Source organism: Chiloscyllium plagiosum, chromosome 22 (genome assembly GCF_004010195.1).
Source record: "Chiloscyllium plagiosum isolate BGI_BamShark_2017 chromosome 22, ASM401019v2, whole genome shotgun sequence".
NCBI classification, from domain to species: Eukaryota; Metazoa; Chordata; class Chondrichthyes; order Orectolobiformes; family Hemiscylliidae; genus Chiloscyllium; species Chiloscyllium plagiosum.
The window spans coordinates 8,744,927-8,767,097 of record NC_057731.1 but is presented as its reverse complement, the minus strand read 5'-3'; the positions used below and the strand labels follow the sequence as shown (position 1 = coordinate 8,767,097).

The 22,171-nt window shown below is 40.1% G+C and overlaps 1 protein-coding gene across 1 annotated transcript in view; it reads right to left on the bottom strand.

Moving 5' to 3' along the window:
* The window catches only part of prkg1b (protein kinase cGMP-dependent 1b), a 623,979-nt gene that overhangs the window by 295,352 nt on the left and 306,456 nt on the right, over positions 1–22,171 (bottom strand). Inside the window, exon 3 of the mRNA XM_043712366.1 lies at positions 3,500–3,605. Within this exon, the coding sequence (XP_043568301.1) occupies positions 3,500–3,605 (106 nt within the window). The remainder of the gene's footprint in view (positions 1–3,499; positions 3,606–22,171) is intronic.

The window sequence follows — 22,171 nt, the reverse complement described above, 5'->3', positions numbered from 1 at the left end:
AGAGAGAGAGACACAGAGAGAGAGACACACAGAGACAGAGAGAGAGAGAGACAGACAGACAGACATACAGACAGAGACACACACAGAGACAGAGAGAGACACAGAGACAGAGACAGACAGAGAGAGAGAGACAGAGAAAAAATAACAACCAGGGCTAACAAAGGAAGTTAACAGTATTAAATTGAAAGGAAACCCATGTAAGGAGGCAAAAGTCAGATGACAGCCCTGTAAACTAGGATACATTCAGAATCTATCCAAGGAGGACTAAAAAGTTAACCAAGAGACAAAAAAATAAACTGAGGCAAAGTAGTTATAACTTGTCAGTAAAATCTGACAATAAAAACTTCTTTAAATATACAAAAAAGGAAGAGAGAGGCCAAGTGAACAGAGGTCCCTTCGAAAATGAATCTGGGGAAACAGTTATGGGAAACAAGGATGTGGCAGAGGACTTCAGCAAATATTTTGCATCAGTCTTTATAGTGGAAGATACTTCAAACATCCCATTCATACTAAAGAATGCAGGGGAGGAATTAAATACCATCAACAGCACTAGAGAAGCATTTGACAAAAACTAATGGGGTTAAGTCCCCTGGCCCTGATGGCTTGCACCCTAGGATCCTAAGATAGGTAATGAAACAGATGGTGGATGCATTGATTGTAATTCTTCTAAAATTCTTGAATTTCAGGGAAATGCCAGAGGATTGGAAAACTGCCAATGTGACACCCCTGTTCAAAAAGGGAAGGAAATAAAATATACTAATTAGCCTAAAATCTATGATTGGAAAAGTATTGGAATCAGTTAAGTAATAGTAAAACATTTGGAAAATCATAATCTAATCAAACAGAGTCAGTCCAGTTTCATGAAAGGGATATCATGTCCGACTAATTTATTGGAGATTTTTGAGGAAGTCTCAAGCAAAGTGGATGGAGGGGAACCAATTGATGTGTTGTGAACTTCAAGAAGGCATTTGACAAGGTACCTCACAAAAGATTAAGTCATAAGATAAAAGCCCATGATGTTGGAGGTAATATACTAACATGGATAGAGAAATGGTTAATTGGCAGGTAACAGTGAGTGGGTTGTGTGGCTTCTTTTTGGACAGGGGACCAGTAACCAGTGAGGTTCCACAGACATCAATACTGAGATTACAACTGTTTACAATATACATTAATGACGTGGAGGAAGGAAGTGAATGCACTGTAACCAGATTTGCAGACAGCTCAAAAATAGGTGGAAAGGCAACTTATGAGGAGAATGCAAATAGTGTACAGAGAGAAATTCGTAGGTTAAGTAAGTGTGCAAAAAGTTGGCAGTTGGAGGAGAATGTGAAAAAAAGTGAAGCAGTTCACTTTGGAAGGGAGAACAAAAGAACAGAGTATTATTTAAATGGAGAAAAACTGCAGAAAGCTGCAACACCAAGGGACTTGTGGATACTCTGCACAAAACACAGAAAGCTAACACATCAGTGCAGCAGGTAATCGGGAAGGTTAATGGAACGTTGGCCCTTATTTCAAGGGGGTTGGAGTAGAAGAGTGAAACTGAAATGGTACAAGATGATGGTGAAACCACATCTGGAGTACTGAGAGCTGTTTTGGTGCCCTTCTTTAAAGTAGGATACCATTTCATGCGAGGCAGTTCAGAGAAGGTTCACAAGGATGATGTCAAGTATGGAGGAAATGTCTTATGAGCAAATATTAAACAGGTCGGGGCTCTACTGACTGGAGTTGAGAAGAATGAGAGGTGATCTCACTGAAACACTTAGGATTCTTAAGGGGCTTGACAGGGTAAACAGTGAGACAATGTTTCCCCTCATGGTAGAGTCTAGGACCAGAGGGCATAGTCTTAGAATAAAGGAGCGCCAATTTAAGACTGGGATGTGAAGGAATTTCTTCTCTCAGAGGGTTGAGAATCCTTGGAACACCTTGCCATTGACAGCTGTGTGTGCAGAGTCCTTGTGCATATTTAAGCGTGAGTTAGGTAGATAGATCCTTGAGCAGCAGCAGAATCGAGGGTTATGGGGAAAATTCAGGAAAGTGGAGATGAGTAATGTTGGATCAGCCATGATCCAATTGAATGGTGCAGCAGGGTCAAGGAGCCATGGCTTGCTCTTGTCCCTATTTCTTATAGTCGAGATCTGAGGCTGTATGGTTCCAGAGCTTTCCACTCTTAACATTCCTTATAAATAATAACATTGAATAAAACCAGTTCATGTTTACTGAAATGAATATAGACCTGATTCTACTACACCTTGGTAGACTCCCAGTGTCTATTGCTCTCAATCTCAGTCTAATAACCCTAATAAACCTTAAATATGTGGAAATGCAGTGAAAATTAAGAGAAATATCATTTTTCACAATTCCCATCTGTGATTATTTCTCTGAAATGCATCAAATTTAGAAAATAAGTGACATTATATGGACAGTTTCCACAAACGATGACAATCTGGGTGCCATTTCTGTTTGGTTTCACATGTGTATTAATAATAGGATTTTCAAAACTGCAAGTAAAGCTGACTTATACAGGAAGCACTTTCAAATTTGGAAGGTCCACAGGGAAAGATGACTGCATTTTGCGTATTATTCCCATGCCCTATACATCACCCCATTACATTCTCTTCCACATTCTCTCTTTTTTTTTCCCAAGTGACATTCAACCAATTATAGTTTGCCAGGAAAAACAAAGAACAAACTCTTTGTAACTCAAACTTGTGTGAAATTAAAAGAGGTTAACTTTGGAGTGCAACTTTGCATTGAGCACTGGGAAAATATTGTTCCTTGTAAAACCTTGGAGATTGAATTAGTTGATTATCAGGAGTTGTTGTCTTTTCCAAAATGCTTGTCACTTCCCACAATCTCTGCTGCCCTTCTGGAAAAAATTTCTTTGGAGGGATCTTTCATGTAACAATATTTAATATGATGGCTCTGACTGCACATTTTTTTTTTCAAAGAATCAATTTTTTTCCTTTCTTTTTAAACCATAAAGAGTTTGCCAACTTGTATTTCTAATTGAAATGATCCTTAAGTAAATTAAAATCATAATGTGTATTAATATAACAATTCCAGTTATGAAATAACACAATCTTGTCAGCATATTCCATTCTATGTGAAAGGGGAAAACTACAATTTTCCTATCTGTTTAGTGTTTCTGAAGTGTCACAATGGGAAATAGTGGATTCATAATTTAGACAGTACCAACCATCTATGACAAGATGAAATAGTTGCTTTTTCACTTGTGTTACCCACACATATGTCTGCAGCTTCACGGTAACATTTGAAAATGGAAAACTCCAATGGGAATGAGCAATCCACCTAATTAAAATAAATGAAGAGGTTGGATTTAACACGGGCTTTCTGGGGAGCTGCACACACACTGTGGAATCAAACAGAAGGCACAAGCTGGTTAATAGCAGTTGTTACTGTTATTAGACAGAGAGTGGGAGGAAATGACTTTAATGTTGTTTCAAACAGGGAGGAAACAAATGTAACAAAAATAACAAACCTCTTTAGAAATTCCATATATTCGGCATGCTTGATTAGGCCTGTCCTCATCATTATTGTCTGAAAACATTGTCGATCGATGGCCCAGAGTTTTACATTCGTAAGAGCTGTGAAAGCACAAACGGAGAAATACAGTTAAACAACAAGTGAAAAAGGTTACCATTACCAGAAAGAAAGCACGTCTGGATTTATGACTAAGAGTGTTCTTTACTTGGAGGTATAATTACTGATAGGCCAATTTAATTCCTCCAATTATAACAATGCTTAAAGTTAAATTGAATTAGCTTTATTGTTACATGTAGTCTCATGAGTATAGTGAAAAGTTTACAAGTCCTCATTTATGACACCATCTTAGATACAAAGATACTTAGATACAGATTCTGGATTACAAATTCTTCAAAAAAAATCAATAAAATAAGGAAATAAGATGTCCAGCATTACAGACCATCAAATGCACAGAAATCATAGTAATAAATTAGAAAAATAAAGAAATAAAAAGTTCAGAGGAACAGTAGCCCTCACACTATTCATTCAGGCCTAACATTTTGACTATGGGAATTACAAAAGTAAATGGGTAAGCATAACTGGATATTCAACTAACTGCAAGTTTATACTGCTCACTGTGTTAAAGGACTTCCCCTCATACCTGTCAATCTACCTGATTAGCCAGGAGTCAGAACTGAAACTTTCAATAAACAAACTACAAAAACTTTAACATACTGAAGAATGTTATTCCATATTAGATTAGATTACCTACAGTGTGGAAACGGGCCCTTTGGCCCAACAAGTCCACACCGATCCCCCTATTTTTACCTCTGACTAATCCACCTACCACTACGGGCAATTTCGCATGGCCAATTCATCTAACCATGGATTCATCTTTTTTCTACCAAGAGTTGAAATTTAAACACGTCTATCTTCCAAAACTGCAGTCACTAACCAATGCTTTAGTGAGTTGCCTGAATTCATTTCCCAGCTATTACTGGAGGTCATCTACTCTTCAGCAATCCCACTGCACTGTCCACTATCTGCAATTGTAGCATAATCAATTTTGATTGGATGTCTTCTAAGGGATGTCAAATGTCTCACCCATGCACCAACATACATACAACTGCCATTCAACTTGAAACAAAAACAAAAATTGGTGGAAAGACTCAGCAGGTCTGGCAGCATCTGTGGAGAAAGGGTGATTGGACCCAAAATGTTATGCATGCTTTCTCTCTACAGATGTTGCCAGACCTGCTGAGTTTCTCCAGCAATTCCTGTTTTTGTTTCTGATTTTCAGCATCTTTAGTTTTTTTAAATTTTACGTCACTCAACCTAACTCCATGGAGTACCTAACATCAACTGGAGTGCAAATAGATTCTGTTACCTAATTGCTCAATAGCCAAGAATCAACAAACAGCCAGTATTCACCTCTCCAATAATTTTACAACCAAAAATTGAAAATGTTCAGAAAAACACAACTTTTTAAACATTTTACGAATATTTCTCTGAGCTTACTTGTGGAAATTCTAGATGGACCATTCTACACAAATGACCCAGGCACTGAACAAAAAATTGTTTGAACCACTGCAACGACAGGAAACTCATTAATTCAGCGAACATGCAAAATGTCCCTTATCACTTCTATCACTCCATCTAATCAGTTCCAGGCTGGAATCCATCAATTAGCAAACAAAATACAATTAGCTTTACAAGTAAGATATACATTGACTGGTTAGGTTTCAATTGTAATCAGGCAATTTGGCCCAACCAGCATATGTCTAGATTTATCACTCAGCAGTAAATCCAATTAGTCACCAATACCACTTCCTTTCAAACTCCTTTTCTTCACCCATCTAGCTAATCTAATTTTAAGCAATAACAGTTTGTACCTGAACCACCAACTGGAATGCAAATCCCATATTCTCATGATCTATATTAAAAGAAAAAAGTTTCCTTTTGTTCTAAATCTTTTAAATTTGATCTTCTATTTATGGCTCTTCATACCTCACTGCTCAACTACCAGAGAAACGTGTTATTAACTGTGTCCCATCTCTCCCTAATGTTGAATGTTTATATTCCAATTCCTAATAATCCATGATGTTCAAATTAAAACATCTAATTTCTCAATATTGGTATATAAATACAATGCTCTATTTGCTCATTCCAGACAGCTATTTGGTGAATCTATTTTGCAATCCGGACATAAAACAATATCTTTCTTGCAGTTGGCATTCAAATGCAAATAATATCTGAGGGAGTTATGTAGGTTCACCTTTCCCTCCTGGTTTTTATATTGTACATATCCAAATAACCCCTAAAATTCTATTAGCTTGTTTGATTCTTTGCAAACAAGAAAAGCAAAATATTCAGACAAGGTTGATCCTTTGTCTCTCTCTAAAGTAACTAAACACTCTGCCCCTTGATCAACAAAGGCAGAGCTCTGAGGTGGTTATACCAACATGACATTTGAGATATGAGTCAGAAACTTCAGATGAAATTGTCCCTTTAATGTGCATTTTGATTCACAATTTGATCAAGGGAATTAAGTGAAGACAATCAGCGAAGAGTTTGCATGAAACAATAACAAATTGCTTTTGTAGAGCACCTTTCAGAGTTCCAAGGTGCATTGCAGACCTACAAACTTAATTACAGAGCAAATCAAATCCAGACACATACAAATATTAAAATTCATAAACTCAATTAATATTTCTAGTTATGTATTTCTGCCACATTGTCAGCTGTCCTTGCAATACTACAAACTTCAAATACTACATTCAACATTCAATTAAAAGGGTAGATAAAATACAGAATGGGAATTTTGTCTTCAAACTGCTTAGGCTTCTGTATGTATTAATTTTGCCTCACATCTTGACTTCACCGAACAGAGACAGAATGAAAGCACCAAATGCAGGCTGTTTACTCTTTGCTCCCTCATTCAGTATAACATATTCAGTATTACACATCATTTCCCAGGCCTGAGCCAAAAGAACAGCACAGGTACAACATTGTGCCAATGATTGAGAAAATCCAGGCACAGGTCACCCCTTTTACATGCTACACTCAAGTATGATCAAAATCTGATTCCACAAACCCTCTGCTGATGAATTAACACATCTCCACCCCATATTACAATAACACCGCTCAAGCAAGATACCCAAATTTTCACCAGCTCTGCATGAGCTGCTGCAATTTTAAGTGCAACAGAATCTGGACCTGGAAGGGATTGGGGGCAGAGATGGTAGGTGATCATGGTCGGAGATAATGGTGAATTTGGGAGTCAAGTTAATACTTTCTCAGGAGTTACTGCAGGTATTAATTCCTCTAGCTCTTCTGGTGATACTTTCAATTTTGCTTGTTTGACATCTCATAATACTTTATTCCATACACTTTAAATGCATTTGGATGAGAGGAGAATAACTTGCATGACAAAATCTTCCACAGAATGTTTGTGGTGGAACAAGGTGGTTGTGGTAATGTCGCTGGACTAATGTTCTGGAGATCCAGACAAACACTCTGGGTCACAGGCTCAAATCCCACCATAACAACTGTGGAATATGAATTTACTTAATTAAAAAATATCTGGAAATTAAAGCTAGTCTCAGTAACAGTGATCATGAAACCATTATCAATAATTCTAAAAGTCCACCTGGTTCACTGATGTCCTTTTTCGGGAAGGGAAATCTACTACCCCTGTCGGGCTTCCATGTGACTCCAGACAACTGCAATATGGATGCCTCCCAGTTGCTCTCTGAAAGGGCCTGGTCAAACCATCTCAGTTCGCACCCAATTGGGTGTGGGCATAAAAAATGCTGACCCTAACCAGTAACATTCTCATCCCATAAAAGAATATATAAAAGCATTTTTTTTAAATGATTCTGCTTCAAATGTTATCTTCAAAATTTGTGCATAAGAGAATTAAATAATAATGACAAAAGGTGTGCGCGTGGTACTTTGAGGGTCTGTTCATGCTGTTTTGCAGTAATTATCCATTACAGTAATTTATACGTGTTAGCCTATGCAACCTAGTGTTTCATGGAATTTCAGTATTATTCACTAATTGCGGTTTCAGGGAATTCCACACCAATGACACAGAACTTCCAATTAACTTCAGAATAGATCTGCTAAATATCTTATCAAACATATCAAAGAATGGCCACTTGCCTCTCCATGTTTGCAGTTCCTGGATGTCTCCATCACAGGAGCAGAGTCTTGATACAGTTCAAAGGCGACAAAGGCACTCCCCGCATGATAGCGGAGACCTGGGCATGGCCCTTAAGGACAGCAGCAAACAGCACAGAGATTTACACCGCAAGTGAGTGAAAGCTGTGTGTGTCTTTATTTTTAATTTGTTCCTTTTCTAACATACTATTGCTATTTTTATTGATTACCTGTAATATAATGATTTAAATTTAAAGATTTAATGTCATTGTTATTTAATAATTCCAAGGGTAATTAGTTTTTCTTACATATTTTAATGATCAAAGTTACTTAATGATTTTCAGAGAAAGTTGTAAGTCACTTTTGAGTCTATCAAATTACAAGATATAAAGGTAGGGTTGACAGTCAGAATCTTTTCCCAAAGGTTGAAATGTCTAATACTAGGAGACATGCAATTGAGGTGAGAGATGGAAAGTTCAAAGGAGATGTGATAGCAAAGTGTTTTTCTTTTACACAGAGAGTTGTAGGTGTCAGAAACATGTTGCCAGGAGTGGTGGTGGTGATTGATACAATAGGGACATTTAAGATGAGCACGTAAATATGCAAGGAATGGAGGGATATGGACCAAGGGCAGGCAGAAGGGATGAGTTTAATTTGGTGCCATGTTTGGCCCACTATTGTAGGCCGAAGGGCCCATTCCAATGCTGTACTGCTCTATGTTCTCTGTAGCTAAGCACAGTTAGCAACGGGATGGGTGACAGGTAGGTAGGGTGCCAGACGGATAGGGGTGGTGATGTGGCAGGTGGGTACGGTGGATGGGCTTAGGGTGGTTCAAAGACAATTGGATCAGGTCGGGGGAAGTGATGGATGGTGGGGCACGTCAGACAGGACACTGGGGATGGGGATAGAGTTGGATCAGGATGTGGAGGATGTGGTGGAGGGAGACAGGAAAATCAAGTTTGATCAGAGGGGAATGGGTGTCTTTTTAAGTGTGGGGCTAGGCCTCAGGTGTCTTTGTGGCATTGTTTGGGTGAAGGATTATGAGATAAGGTGATGTTGTGTTCAGAGTTAGGGTTAAGGTTAGGTTTAATACCAACCCCAAGTACAGTGGTCTATGGAAGGTTGGCAGGGGTAGCGATGTTTGGGTCCAAGTCCCCATTCGGTTTGTTGGGGGTGGTGGTCAGGGACAGAGATGTCAGGTGGCCAAGGTGGGACAATAGTGTGTCATGTTAACAGTTTCTCAGGAGTTAGAAAGTTTTAATTCCTCTAACTTGGCCTGAGTAACTATCAAAATTGGAGTATCTGACTTTCACTCTAAGTTAGGGACATTTTCAGAGGGTTGCAGATGCCAGAGATTAAATGTTTAAAACTTCCCGGGCAGTTCCTATGGAGTCAGGGGTCATCTGCACAATGCTGACACTGAGCTCCAGTGTGCACTGCTGCAACAACAGTCCACCTGTTGAAAGATATGAGCTTGTGTCTGTACACAGACATGTACTAAACAGCACCGTGTCTGCGGTGCTCTCAAGGTTTTAAATTAGTTGATATGTTTGAAGTAACGGTAAACAAAATAATGTTGAATCAGAGTGTGAACTTCAATTCTGTCATCAAATCAGTCAACTTTAGGCAATCCAATGGTGTGGGATTCTCACTTATGAGTCTTTTAACCCCCTCCACCAAAAGTACTTGAAAGGAGAAATGTGTCTCCTGATTCTAGTAAATAACCAAATACTATTCATGGATTTTTCATACAGTCAGTTTGTAACAATTTTCCTCATTTTATTTTTTTTAAATTCTATTGCTATATTCTTTTTCTGTCACTGATTCACCTCAGCTTCTGGATTTATCCACCCTTTTCCTTGCTGTTGAAGACTTGCGAATGAAAGACCCATTTGTCAAGACAGATTGCTGTATTCAAGAGTGTAGACAGCATTGTAAAATTCAATATCGTTCTTCCTCCCCTTTCTTTGTGCCAACACGACCAGTCTGAACAGTCATAATCTACTTTCCCACTGAAAATGTTTAGTTTAAAAGACATAGTCCATTAATCATCTAATGTGCCACACTCTGTAAGACATGTCATGTTGAAAGAAGCTATCGCCAACTTACACCATCCACTCCCATTGAAGAGGATACTTATTTTAATAGATAATCTGGGAAATTATTTACAAGAACAACTTTAATTACTCTTTCATTTTATAGGTAGTCTGCAAGCCAATAAGATTAACCTCATCCATTTGGTCCCCTTCTGAGTATACTTTACGCAATTTTGAAAAGAAAGATATCAGAAACAAACTGCAGTGTTTAGTCTAAAAAGCATCAGTTTATGAGTCTTGAAGAGTCAGGCTGAATATAAAACAAATGTTAAGACAATTTTGGAATTAGTGTAACAACAAACTGTCCTCTACGCACCTTTTTCTCTCTTCAAACTGCTGTGCTTTTTTCAAGTATTCATTGTTAGTTAATCTCTATGGATTTCAATAAGATAAACTCAAATATTGGGAACGGTTAACAGCAGTAAAGTCATGAACAACAGCATTCAGGCAGGTATTGACTATTGACTGATATAATTCAGCCTGATCCCCAGCTAAGGTTTCTGAAATTCTGCTCACTGCAGGCAGCTTTTGGAGAATTGTAAATGCAGATCCGAGAGCTTTCAAATATTGCCATTGTAGTTCCAGAATCGGGCAATACAGTGGCTCAGAAGTTAGCACTGCTGTTTCACACCGCCACAGTCCCGGGTTCAATTCCACCCTCAGGTGACTGCCTGTGTAGAATTTGCATATTCTCCCAGTGTCGGCATGGGTTTCCTTGGGTGCTCCGGTTTCCTCCCACAGTCCAAAGACATGTAGGTTAGGTGGATTGGCCGTGGGAAATTATCCATAGGGTTCTGAGATGTGTAGGCTAGGTGGGTTAGCCATGGAGAAATGTAGGGTTATAGGGATAGGGTGGGGCTGGGCAGTATGCTCTTTGGGGGGGTTAGTGTGGACTTGAGCTGAATGGCCCCGCTTCCACGATAGGGACTCTACGATTCTCTGCACACGAGAGCAAACATTCCAGTCTGACAATCAGGGAAGGGAAGGAGGATTGTAATGTCGAAAGGGCTGTGTTATAAATGAGCAAGTGGGCTGAAGGCCCACCTATTCTTTCAACTGCATGTAAAAGATTCCATTTTACTATTTACAGAGCGCAAAGTAAGGCTTTCTGGGATTATGACTAACATTTATCTTTCAAACATCATTAGAACAGATCAGTTTGTTATCAGCTTGTTGCTGTACGTGGGAACTTGGCTGTGAGAGAATTGGCTGCCCTGTTCCTACATGGGTAGCTCACATGAAAAAAACAAACTTCAGTGGCTATAAAGAGCTTTGGGAGAATATGAGGTTATGAATGGACTATGAAAACCCATAAACTTGCTTTTGTATAACGTAACAACAATTTTCTAAAGACTTTTGCTTTTCTTTGTGAATCATTGCTGCTGGAGAAAGTGTGGTTTCTCTTGAATTACGAACAGTTAAATTGGCCCTTGAGTTGCTGGTTTTATTGAAGTCCGAACCATGTACCAGACCATTAGACCTACATCCAATACCACTTAGTTTGGATACCCTAAAGGGATCTCTGGCATCAACCTAAAGTAACATTGAAAACGTTAAACATCCTAGAAAATAAATGTAAATTTTGTCTTCACATTTTTCAAACTTTCTTAAAGTGGAGGCTGGAGGAGTCAGGATATTAATCTTGTCTCCACAGCAATAATACCAACCTCCGACTGACTGCTCCTGACTGTACCTTGTCAAGTGACCTCCTTCAGCTCCCTTAGCATCATTGCTAGTGTTACCTGCTCCCTAAACCTGATATCAGATCCAACAATAAAAAAAACCTCCAAGCAAGTAGTTGCAATATCAAGTATCCCATAGAATCCCTGGAGTATGGAAGCAGGCCATTCAGCCCATCAAGTCCTCCAATAAGCATTTCACCCACTCACCTACCTTCCCCCTCTAACCCCACATTTCCCATGGCCAATCTACCTAACTTACACATCCCTGTACACTATGGACAATTTAACATGGCCAATCCACCTAACCTGCAAATCTTTGGATTGTGGGAGGAAACTGGAGCACCCAGAGAAAACCCACACAGACACAGGGAGAATGTGTAAACTTCATACAGCCAGTTGCCCGAAGGTAGAATTGAACCCAGGTCCCTGGTGCTGTGAGGCAGCATTACTAACCACTGAGCCACCACGTGCGAGCAGAACAAACAACAGTTTGCAAAACTGCCTACACATTTGCACACATTTGCAAACCAGTTTTTCTGGAAACTGGCAATCCCATGCAATGTGCCACTCTGACCCTGCTTTGTTATGAAGGGAGGGAGTTGGAGGTTTAGCGCAGGGCTCCTTCAGAAATGTAGAACTGCACTTCCATGCAGACAGTCTGCTCGATGCACGGAACACTATTGCAATTTGGAGCTCACTGACACATTATAATGTGATGCTGCTGCTGTGTGACTCTGCACGAAGAGACAGACACCCAGTTCATGCATCAGGGCAGGATGCATTACAGAGGCCTTAGCATCTTCTTAGCACAGTGAGGACACTTGTCACAGCGCTGAAAATCAAAGGTTGGACATGTTGGTGAATGGCACCATCAAACATCACAGCCACAGCATGCAGCAGCAGCTTGTGTGGTGAACACATTGTATGTGCTTCAGCCAAATGGCTGACTCTGAAAGTGAAATAGGACCAGTCCTGCGTCAAGTCAAGGGGGCTATGGTCAGTCAGTGGGTGCCAACACAGTCTGTCAAATAGGTTGTTGAATCTCAGTGCAGAGTGTTGGCCAGAGGCAACAAGTAGGTGTCTGGAGATTACTGGGCAGTCACTCAGAAATCAGTCATGGAGCTGATCTGTCCTCAGTCAAGGAAGGTAGTGAGGTGTCGTAGGTGAGGAAGCACAGCAGGAAGGGCGAGTAGTTTAGGGAGAGGGGATAAGTAAGAGCCATTGCGGAACGACGCTGCATGCAACAGTGAGAGCAGTAGGTGATGACCTTTGATGGGAGTTGGGTGCAGTAACAGATGGGGTGAGAGTGAGGTAGTAGAGAGAAGATGGCAGTACTTATTGTTGTGCAGCACATTCCCCTGCACCCTTCATTAACTTGGGTAATAAAAGAAAAATACAATGGATGTTAGAAATCTGAAATAAAAACACAAAGTGGGAGAGAAACACAGCAGGGCTGGAAGTATCTGTTAAGAGACAAAAGAGGCTTAGCAGTTCAAGTCCAGTACGACTCTTGAAAAGGATTCAAATTTAACTCGAGGTATTAAATCTGCACTGGTGCTGCTCGACCATCAGGGTTTCTCTGGCACTTGGATTTCACAATAACCTTGATGACTACCTCAGACCAGACTGGCTGTAGGGTTACCTCTGGTGGCCCTGGGGAAAGGGGACAGGACTCCGCTGCACCATTCCATCCAGGGAGACCTTCAAAGTTCCTGTGATGCAGGGCCACCAACATTTCTCTCATGGCTCTGTAATTTGCACTTGGAAGGACAGGTTCTGGCTTGCGGCATTTGAAACGATGCACACCCAGGGTTTAAACATGGTACCCACCGCATGAACACTCTGTACAGCTTACAATTACATGACAACAGCACCTTAGAGGTTAATGAGATGAGCAATCAAGAATTGTGAGAGAAAAGTCACCACCGCGCATGGAGGGATAGTATCGGTGTACCTCCTCAAAATTGACACCGTCAAAATATGGGAATATTCCACCCATAGTCACTGTTCACAGCTATAATGAAATTTAAAAAAGCACAGCAAATAATCTGTGTCAGTGATGTACGTTGAACAGATACTGAAGAGGACTTCCATGTCTTTTCATGGAAAACTATTATCGGATATTTTAGGTCTGCCAGAGAAGACTTTGTCTTCCAGATTAAAAATTCATTCAGTCACAGGAGTGTACCATTCCCTTAGTACTGGACAGGAGTCTCCATCTCCAGTTCAATTCTCTGGAATTGGACTTGGACTCTCAGTCTTCCGAGTCCAATGAGAGTGTTACCACAAAAACATGGCTGAAACATACACGTTCCAATCTGTTCCGATGATTTTCCGAGCCTTGTTATTTGACCCTCATGGGAAATAGTGATCCTTCCACTGAGACCCCTATTTCAATTAACTGTGTGGATAATGTGGCATTGTGTAAAATGAAGCAAGCTATCCCGATAATTCAATAAATGGGATTGCACTGCCAGATGTGGTATTTGGCAGACAGGGATTCACAATTCGGAAGTCCAGGTCTGTAACAGGTTCATTGAGTTCAGTTGAGAGGTCACGGAATTTGCATCAATTGACTTCAAAATCCCTGGGCTGAAGAGGAGCTAAAAATCATGGAGATTAAAATGACTTGAACATCAACAGCTCCTGCAATTCCGCAAAATGTACTTTGCGCTGAATAGAAAATGACAGGTTAATGAAACATAGCTTTGTGATCATGCTTCTGTGTCAATGAATATTTAGCAAAGCTTTTGCTTGTTTATAAAATGCAGCCTTGAGGACCTGCAGAAGCTACAGTTTTGATGAAGGTTTCGAGCAATTATAGTGTTCCTTCATGCTTGAATTATTTTAATTTTAAAAGCTGCTATCATAACTGTCCACCTCCTAGGATCACCTAGATTCTTGTTAGTGCAACCAAAAATAATAACATGATACCCGTTCCCAGAGTTAAGTTGCTGCTCTGTGTATTAAGAAAGAAGCTGTCAAACCATGGCACTTTCTGGTTTATCATGTTCCAATGGAGATGAAATCTGCCACACCACATCAGGAAGCAGCTGGTTAATGTAACTGTGATCACATACAGTCTCCAGTTCCTTTACACTGCCTTTTCTCCATACATCGTGGTCATCCTAGATTGGAACCAGGGCTTTTCCTGTTATTTTCCCCCTTGATGCTTCGCCTCTAGAGGAGGGAGGTAATAAAGTGCAGAAACTGTGATGATAATTTACGTGGAATTGCGTTGAATTTGCAGTGCAGAATCTGGTCACTCTGCATAATTGGTCTGTTCTATGATGATAGGTAAAAAAGTGAGGACTGCAGATGCTGGAGATCAGAGTCAAGATTAGAGTGGTGTCGGAAAAGCACAGCAGGTCAGGCAGTATCAGAGGAGCAGGAGCCCTTCATCAGGAATGAGACTGGAAGCCTCTGGGGTGGAGAGATAAATGGGAGGGGGTGGGGCTGGGAAGAAAGCAGCAAAGAGTGCAATAGGTGGATGGAGGTGAGGAGAAAGGTAATAGATCGGAGAGGGGGTGGAGCGGATAGGTGGGAAGGAAGATTGGCAGGTAGGGCAAGTCATGGTGCTGAGCAGGAAGGTTGGAACTGGGGTAAGGTGGGGGGGAGGAGAAATGAGGAAATTGGTGAAGTCCACATTGATGCCCTGGAGTTGAAGTGTTCTGAGGCAGAAAATGGAGGCGTCCTTCCTCCTGGTGTCAGGTGGTGAGGGAGTGGCGATGGAGGAGGACAAGGTTAGTATTGTGCACTGTCGACACTGCCAAAGTGTACAATACTACACATGTATAGAAGCCGCTGCTATCCAACCAAATGGCTGGCATTCACTTAAGCCAAGTGAAATACTCCAGGGTTGATGCAGTGAAGAAGCAAGAGAAGAATGTAGACCACACAGGAGCTGTGGATGACCACAAGAGTTCATAAACAGAAGGAGAAAGTGAGGTCTGCAGATGCTGGAGATCAGAGCTGAAAATGTGTTGCTGGAAAAGCGCAGCAGGTCAAGCAGCATCCAGGGAACAGGAGAATCGACGTTTTGGGCATAAGCCCTTCTTCAGAAAAGGGCTTCATAAACAGAAGGCCATGTCCACTTTGGGAACAAACTGCAGAACTCATGGAAAACCCAAAAACTGGGAAAAGAAATGCAAAACAAAGATAGAAGATGGTTACTGGAGGCAGAGCAATCTAACACATGAGAAAGAAAATGAACCATTGTTATGAAAGAAAACATGCAAAACCAAATGAATAGGTTGCAATCAGATGCTGAAATTCTCCAGGATCATACCGAAGGACACAAAGACAGAAAAGATAAGAGCTAACTTGGATAGCTCAGGCAGCAAAAGAAAGTGGCTTCCAGAATTGCACAGCCCTCCAGGATGAAAGCTTAGAATTAGAGAATAAAGTTGCCGATTTTCAGGAGCCAAAGGGTGAGAAGGACTCAACCTGGCAAAGTAAGTGAGCACATGTGGAAGAGAATGTGCAAGGTGTACAGTTAGCACCAGGAAGCATCCAAGAGTGAGAGCCTGAACATCAGCTCAAAGTTTTGCCAGCAGATGCTGCAAATGGAAGAACTTGTAAAAGAAAAGAATGAGTGTGCTGAGTTCAGACAGCGAAATGACAACTTGCAGAGACAGCTTGACATTATAGCACATTAGAGACCAACAATTTGCTAGAGGTTTACTGGCATGTTTGAAAGAGGAGAAATGAAATGCAAGGAGCCGAGCAGTCCAAGCACAGCTGAAGCCGCAACACAAGTGAATACAGATGCATTAGAGTGATTAGAGTGGCAGAATTATCAGAACGAGCTTGAGGAGACATCATTGCCAGGCCGAAGCCCAACTGAGAAGCATTGCGTCAGCTCAAAGGAAGAGACATACCATTTATCATCTAAGCAATGCCATTAATGAATCTCTCAGAGAGGAAAACAAGCTATAAAATATTTAAGGTGCTCAGTTTAATTATGAAAGTCCAATCATAATCATCTTTAAGTTTTGATGTCATCTTTCATCCTTTTTCATGTTATATTGACAATGAGACACATAATAGGATTTTTTTTAAGAGAAACAATGGCATTTTTAATATTATCCCATATGGTTTAGAAACTCTCTCACTTACACATACCAGGGTATACATCGTTTTTAAGGCTGCTCTTCAAATATTTCTTGAAGGGCACATACTCATGTCATAACAAAAATGTTCTGTCTTTGTTTTGACTAATGCATTATTTAGACCCACACAGAAGCAGAAGTAGAAGTGATCATCAAAATTCTCAATAATTATCAACCCTCCATTTAACCTGAAGCCACAAAACATAATGAATTAATTTCCACATACATTATTTCAACAGGTATCAAAAAATTTTTTTTTCAAAATAACTGACACACAGACAGGCACATCAAAATCTATCATCCTAAGCATACTTTACACAAATGGGCGAGGTCACAGCCAATGCATTTCATGTGCAAAAAGCTGGAAGAATTCAGCTCAGCATTTGCTACTCATTATTGCAATTCAGATTTCAAACTCTGATTTTAATTTAACAAATGACAGAGTGTTCATTACAATAGCATATACTACATTTTGTTTCCCCTCCTGCATACATTAGCTCATAAACATATGCTGCTTTAAGTTAGAGACTCCACATTTATTTGCAAGTTCATGACCTAAGTGATTTCTTGGCCAGCAGTTAGCTCAGAATTTCTTTAAAATTTTTCTGTTTCCTTTGAAACCTCTCCCTTCCCAACAATAATGTTCCGCTCTTCTTTCCTTTTAGCCTTGCTCTGTAACTGTGCCCAAATTGCAGCTTCTCCTTCTATCCCCACCACATTTTCAGCCTCTTCATCACACCCCACCCATACTCCTTCCAGCTTCCTCTACTTCCCCCAACCTACATGCAGCTTCCAACTCCACTCTCACTCCCTTTACAACATTTCCTCATTGTCCTATTGGTTTCCCTTGACCCTTACCTCTCTTGTTCCTGCAACCTTTCTCTTCCCCTGTGGCAGATTCCAACCCCATTAAACCTACCTACATCCCAGTAAGCAGAATTAGTGGGCAGCATGGTGGCTCAGTGGTTAGAACCACTGCCTCACAGCGCCAGGGACAGAGGTTTGATTCCAACCTTGGGTGACTGACCGTGTTGAGTTTGCATGTTCTCCCCATGTCTGCGTGAGTCTCCCTCGAGTTTTTCTCCCACAGTCCAAAAGATATGCAGGTCAAGTGAATTAGTCATGCTAAATTGTCCATAGGGTTGAGGGATGTGTAGGTTAGATGCATTAGTCAGGGAGACTGTAGAGTAATAGGGGAGGGGAATGGGTGTGGGTGGGTTACTCTGTGGAGGGTCAATGTCGATTTGTTGGGCCAAAATGGCTATTTCCACATTGTAGGTATTCTATTGTATTCTATGAATTCCCAACAGATAACACCACCTAGCCTCATCCACTACTTGGTTTAATCTGCACACTTTGGGATAAGTCACCAAGATCACACAGCAACATGATTTAAATGTTCAAATGCATGTGAGAACCCTGAGTCAACGCCATTCCTAATCCAGTGAAAATGGGGAATACACTGTTTGTGGGCAGCACTTAGATTTTCCAATGATTTCTAACATTTTTGCCAAACTGCAGAGGGTCTCTGATGAGGTGAATATCTTGGCTAATCTTTTGATCCCAATTTTCATTCACATTGTAGGGGTGAAGTGACGATGAAGTTGAAGAAAATCAGTGTGGCCTAGGCAATGCAATATGTGTAGGCAAACTCAGAGATACCTTCAGATAATATCCTGAAAGAATTTGTGCTCAGTCATCTGATGGTTGTATATTAATCATACAGACAAGGAGCTCCAGCAGTCAATGAAACAACACCATTTCAGTTTGAACAAGTGAAGAGAAAGAAATGCCATTTGATGCAGCAGATTCTATTCAGTAGCTTGCTTCTCAAACAATCACCATCGTAGGATTCACTCGGAAAACAGGTTTGCCAAGGTCTGGCTAATCATGGAGCAAATACCATTGAGTATAAATACAACTCTCACCGGATGTGTTAAGTTCAAGTTCAAGCTCTGTGTCGGTTCATTCAGCAGACCATTAAGTAGTTTGTCCTATTCACCCAATGCCTTGTGCAAAGCTGCACACAATTACAGACTTTATTTACCACATTATTGCTATTGTTAAGGAGTCACCAATTCACTGGACTGGAGAGTTTGAATTATAGGATAGACTGGGACTGTTTTCACTGGAGCTCAAGAAAATGAGGGATGACCTTATGGAGGTTTATAAAATTATGTGGGGCATGGATAGGGTGAAATAGTCAAGGTCTTTTTCTTCGGTAGGGGAGTCCAAAACTAGACGGCATGGATTTAAGGTGAGAGGGGCAAGATTTATAAAAGGACCGGAGGGGTAACTTTTTCATGAAGAGGATGGTGCATGAATGGAGCAAATTGCCAGAAGAAGTAGTGGAGGCCGGTACAATTACAACATTTGAAAGGCATCTGGAGGGTAAATGAACAGAAAGGGTTGAGGGGGATATGGGTCAAGTGCTAACAAATGGGACTAGGTTGATTGAGATGTCTGGTCAGCGTAGATGAGTTGGACCGAAGGGTCTGTTTCTGTGCTGTATGACTCTACATTAGTGGCTGCAATACTGGACCATAAAAAGGTATTAATATCGGCAACCAACCAATGTATGAGTGGTACTGACTACATGCAGCAATCATTTAAAAGCAATTTAACTTTGGAATCTACAACACACAAGTGTGGAGTCACTGACTCGGATCCCCATGCTGTTGTTTAGGAGTTAGCCAATTTAACTCTTCTCATTACAGAAGCAGCAGAAACTTGGCCACACTCTTACACTCTCAAACACGGCTTGAATTTAGTTCTGTGCCACTTCAGTGGAAAATGTCATTGTTATGCCATTAAGCTGCTAATAGTCTAGAAATTTAAATTGAGTTAGTGTAGAAATAATTGAACCCGCAGCATTTCGATGCAAAAATCGATGGCATGTTCTTAGTGCAGTCAAACGGAATTGATGCGACCTTTAATTTAAAATGCCACTTGCCACAGTAATGACCATTCTAGGTATGCAGTCATTCAGAGGTTCAATGGTTCCTTTAATACTGCTTGACACATCCATATTTTGAGTTGAAGGTGAACTTCTGATTACCTGGCTCACTTGTGAATAGAAATATCACTATTTTCATAGAATGACTTAGAGATGAGGAAGATTTTTAAAGAATTATGGAACCCAGTGAATGTGAAAACACAGAGGGGGATTACGAGATGCATTGTTCCAAAACCAGCTCTTCATCAAATGGTCCAATTCTCATGCCCTTTATCCACAGTCCTGTATTTATTTCCTTCATAAATATTTTTCTAATTCCCTTTTGAAAGTTACTATTAAATCTGCGGTTGCTATTCTTTCTGGTGATGTTTCCCAGAACATAGAGCTATCTACATGAAGACAGATATAATATTTCACTCAGGAAGACTGGATCAAGTTCATAATTTTGTTTTGTAGTGAGCATACAACCATTTGAAATAAAATGTGCTTGAAGAATAAAATCTAAGCCATAAAAGGCCATGTCACAAAATATCTCCATGGGACGAGAAGTTTTCAAAGTCGAGAGTAAAATTGGAAAAGGAACATAGGAAAGCAAAGAGAGGGCACAAGAAAATACTGCCAAATAAATTGAAAAATATCACATACCAGAACCAGGGGATAAATAAAGGGAAGTACAGGGCTGAGAATGACTCATGAAAGTAATGAGTGAGTGGAAGCAGAAGACATGGACAGGATTGTTAATGAATACTTTGCCCCTGAATTCGTGCGTGTGTGCGTGTGTGCGTGTGAGAGTGTGAGAGTGTGAGAGTGTGAGAGTGTGAGAGTGTGAGAGTGTGAGAGTGTGAGAGTGTGAGAGTGTGAGAGTGTGAGAGTGTGATGCACATTGACCAGTATTCAATGTCAGCAATACAGGTCTTGCTTGTTGGCTACAGAGGGCCATGTCACTACTTTTCAGGAAAGTCTGCAGAAAATGCCAACAGGAAGTCAATTGGAAAGCAGAGGACCTTCTACTGAAACAAGGACCTCGGAGACTGAAGATCACAGCCAGCCAATCAGAGGCCATCAGCAGACATGATGGCTTCTGCCCGTTCTGCGTCCACTTGTTCTCATCCCAGCTGATGGTAATACTGCACAAGTCAGATCCCAGAATGACTTCTGGTCTAAAGGATCATATTTTCTTTGTTTGATTTCAGTAACATGGTGGTCAGTCACTGAAACTCAGTCACACGAGACTGCAAAGATGCTTTAACAACAGAACTTTATTACACAAAAGTACAAAACCAATAAAAAGCAAACCAACCTATTTAAATATAGAAGACAATTTAGAAAAATCTTAAAACACACAGATAAACAAAGTTTTCAACATACTTTCCATTACCATCTCTTTCGAGAGATAAAGATATATTTATGAGGGGAAAGATATAAAAGAGACCTAAATGGCAACTTTTTTTCACACAGAGGGTGGTACGTGTATGGAATGAGCTGCCAGAGGTACAATTGCAACTTTTAAAAGGCATTTGGATGGGTATATGAATAGGAAGGGTTTGGAGGGATACGGGCTGGGTGCTGGCAGGTGGGATTAGATTGGGTTGGGATATTTGGTCGGCATGGATGGGTTGGACCGAAGGGTCTGCTTCCATGCTGTACATCTCTATGACTCTATGACCTTACTGAACGATAGACCAGAACTTGAGATATAATGTAGATCATACCTGTTCCTATTTCCTGTAATAGGAGGGTTTATATTTCTTTTACTTGAAAATTTAATAAATGTGTGATTAGTGTAACTTCAAGTGAATAATCAAGTGTTCATTACATTGATCACAGTACTCTTTAAAGGTTTAAGAATGCCAAAGTTTTCAGAAGTTATATTTCATTTGATCACTTGAAAATTAGGCTCTCACATTGAAATTTGCATTTCAGTCCACTGACATTTTGAAATCGTAAAAACAAATAAACAGTGTTGATCAATTGATCTTTGACAAAAGCTATCCATGGATGAACAAACTTTTGTTGTAGCCTTACCATCACACAATTTTCATTAGAAGAAGTGAAAAAACAAAATCAAATAATAAAACGAAAATTGCACTAAAAGCACTGTGAACATTAAGGACACAAACAACATGGATACCACTCATAGCATTAAGAACATGAAGAACATCAATCCAATTGATGTGATGCACACTGCTTTTATTACAGAACAAGTCAGATCCCAGACAGAAATCTAGTTTGATGGATCATATTGTGTGGATTTTTTTGGTTTTAGCAAGCTGGTTTATCACTGAACCACAAACACACAATACTGCAGATTTGGTGTCAATGATAAAACAATACTTACTGACACAAACAAAATGAAAATAAAATAATCAAAATATCTATCAACTTTATAGATTTCAAAACATACAACAAAAATAATCTCATTAATCCCAAAAGCATCCTATTACAGTACTCACAGAGATAATTCTCTTCCCTATTATTCCATAAACCTTAATTTAATTGGAGCCTTAACTACAGTCTTGAGAATCTGACAGCGCCTTCCCAGAGCATTCATACATCTGAGCTTAAACTTTCTCAGTTTTAAATAATTCTTTCAGGGTTTTATTCAAACATTTCTAGTCTGGAACTATTACCCTGTACTAAACTTCTTACACTAAGGCAGTGTAAAGTACCTTTCCCTTTTTC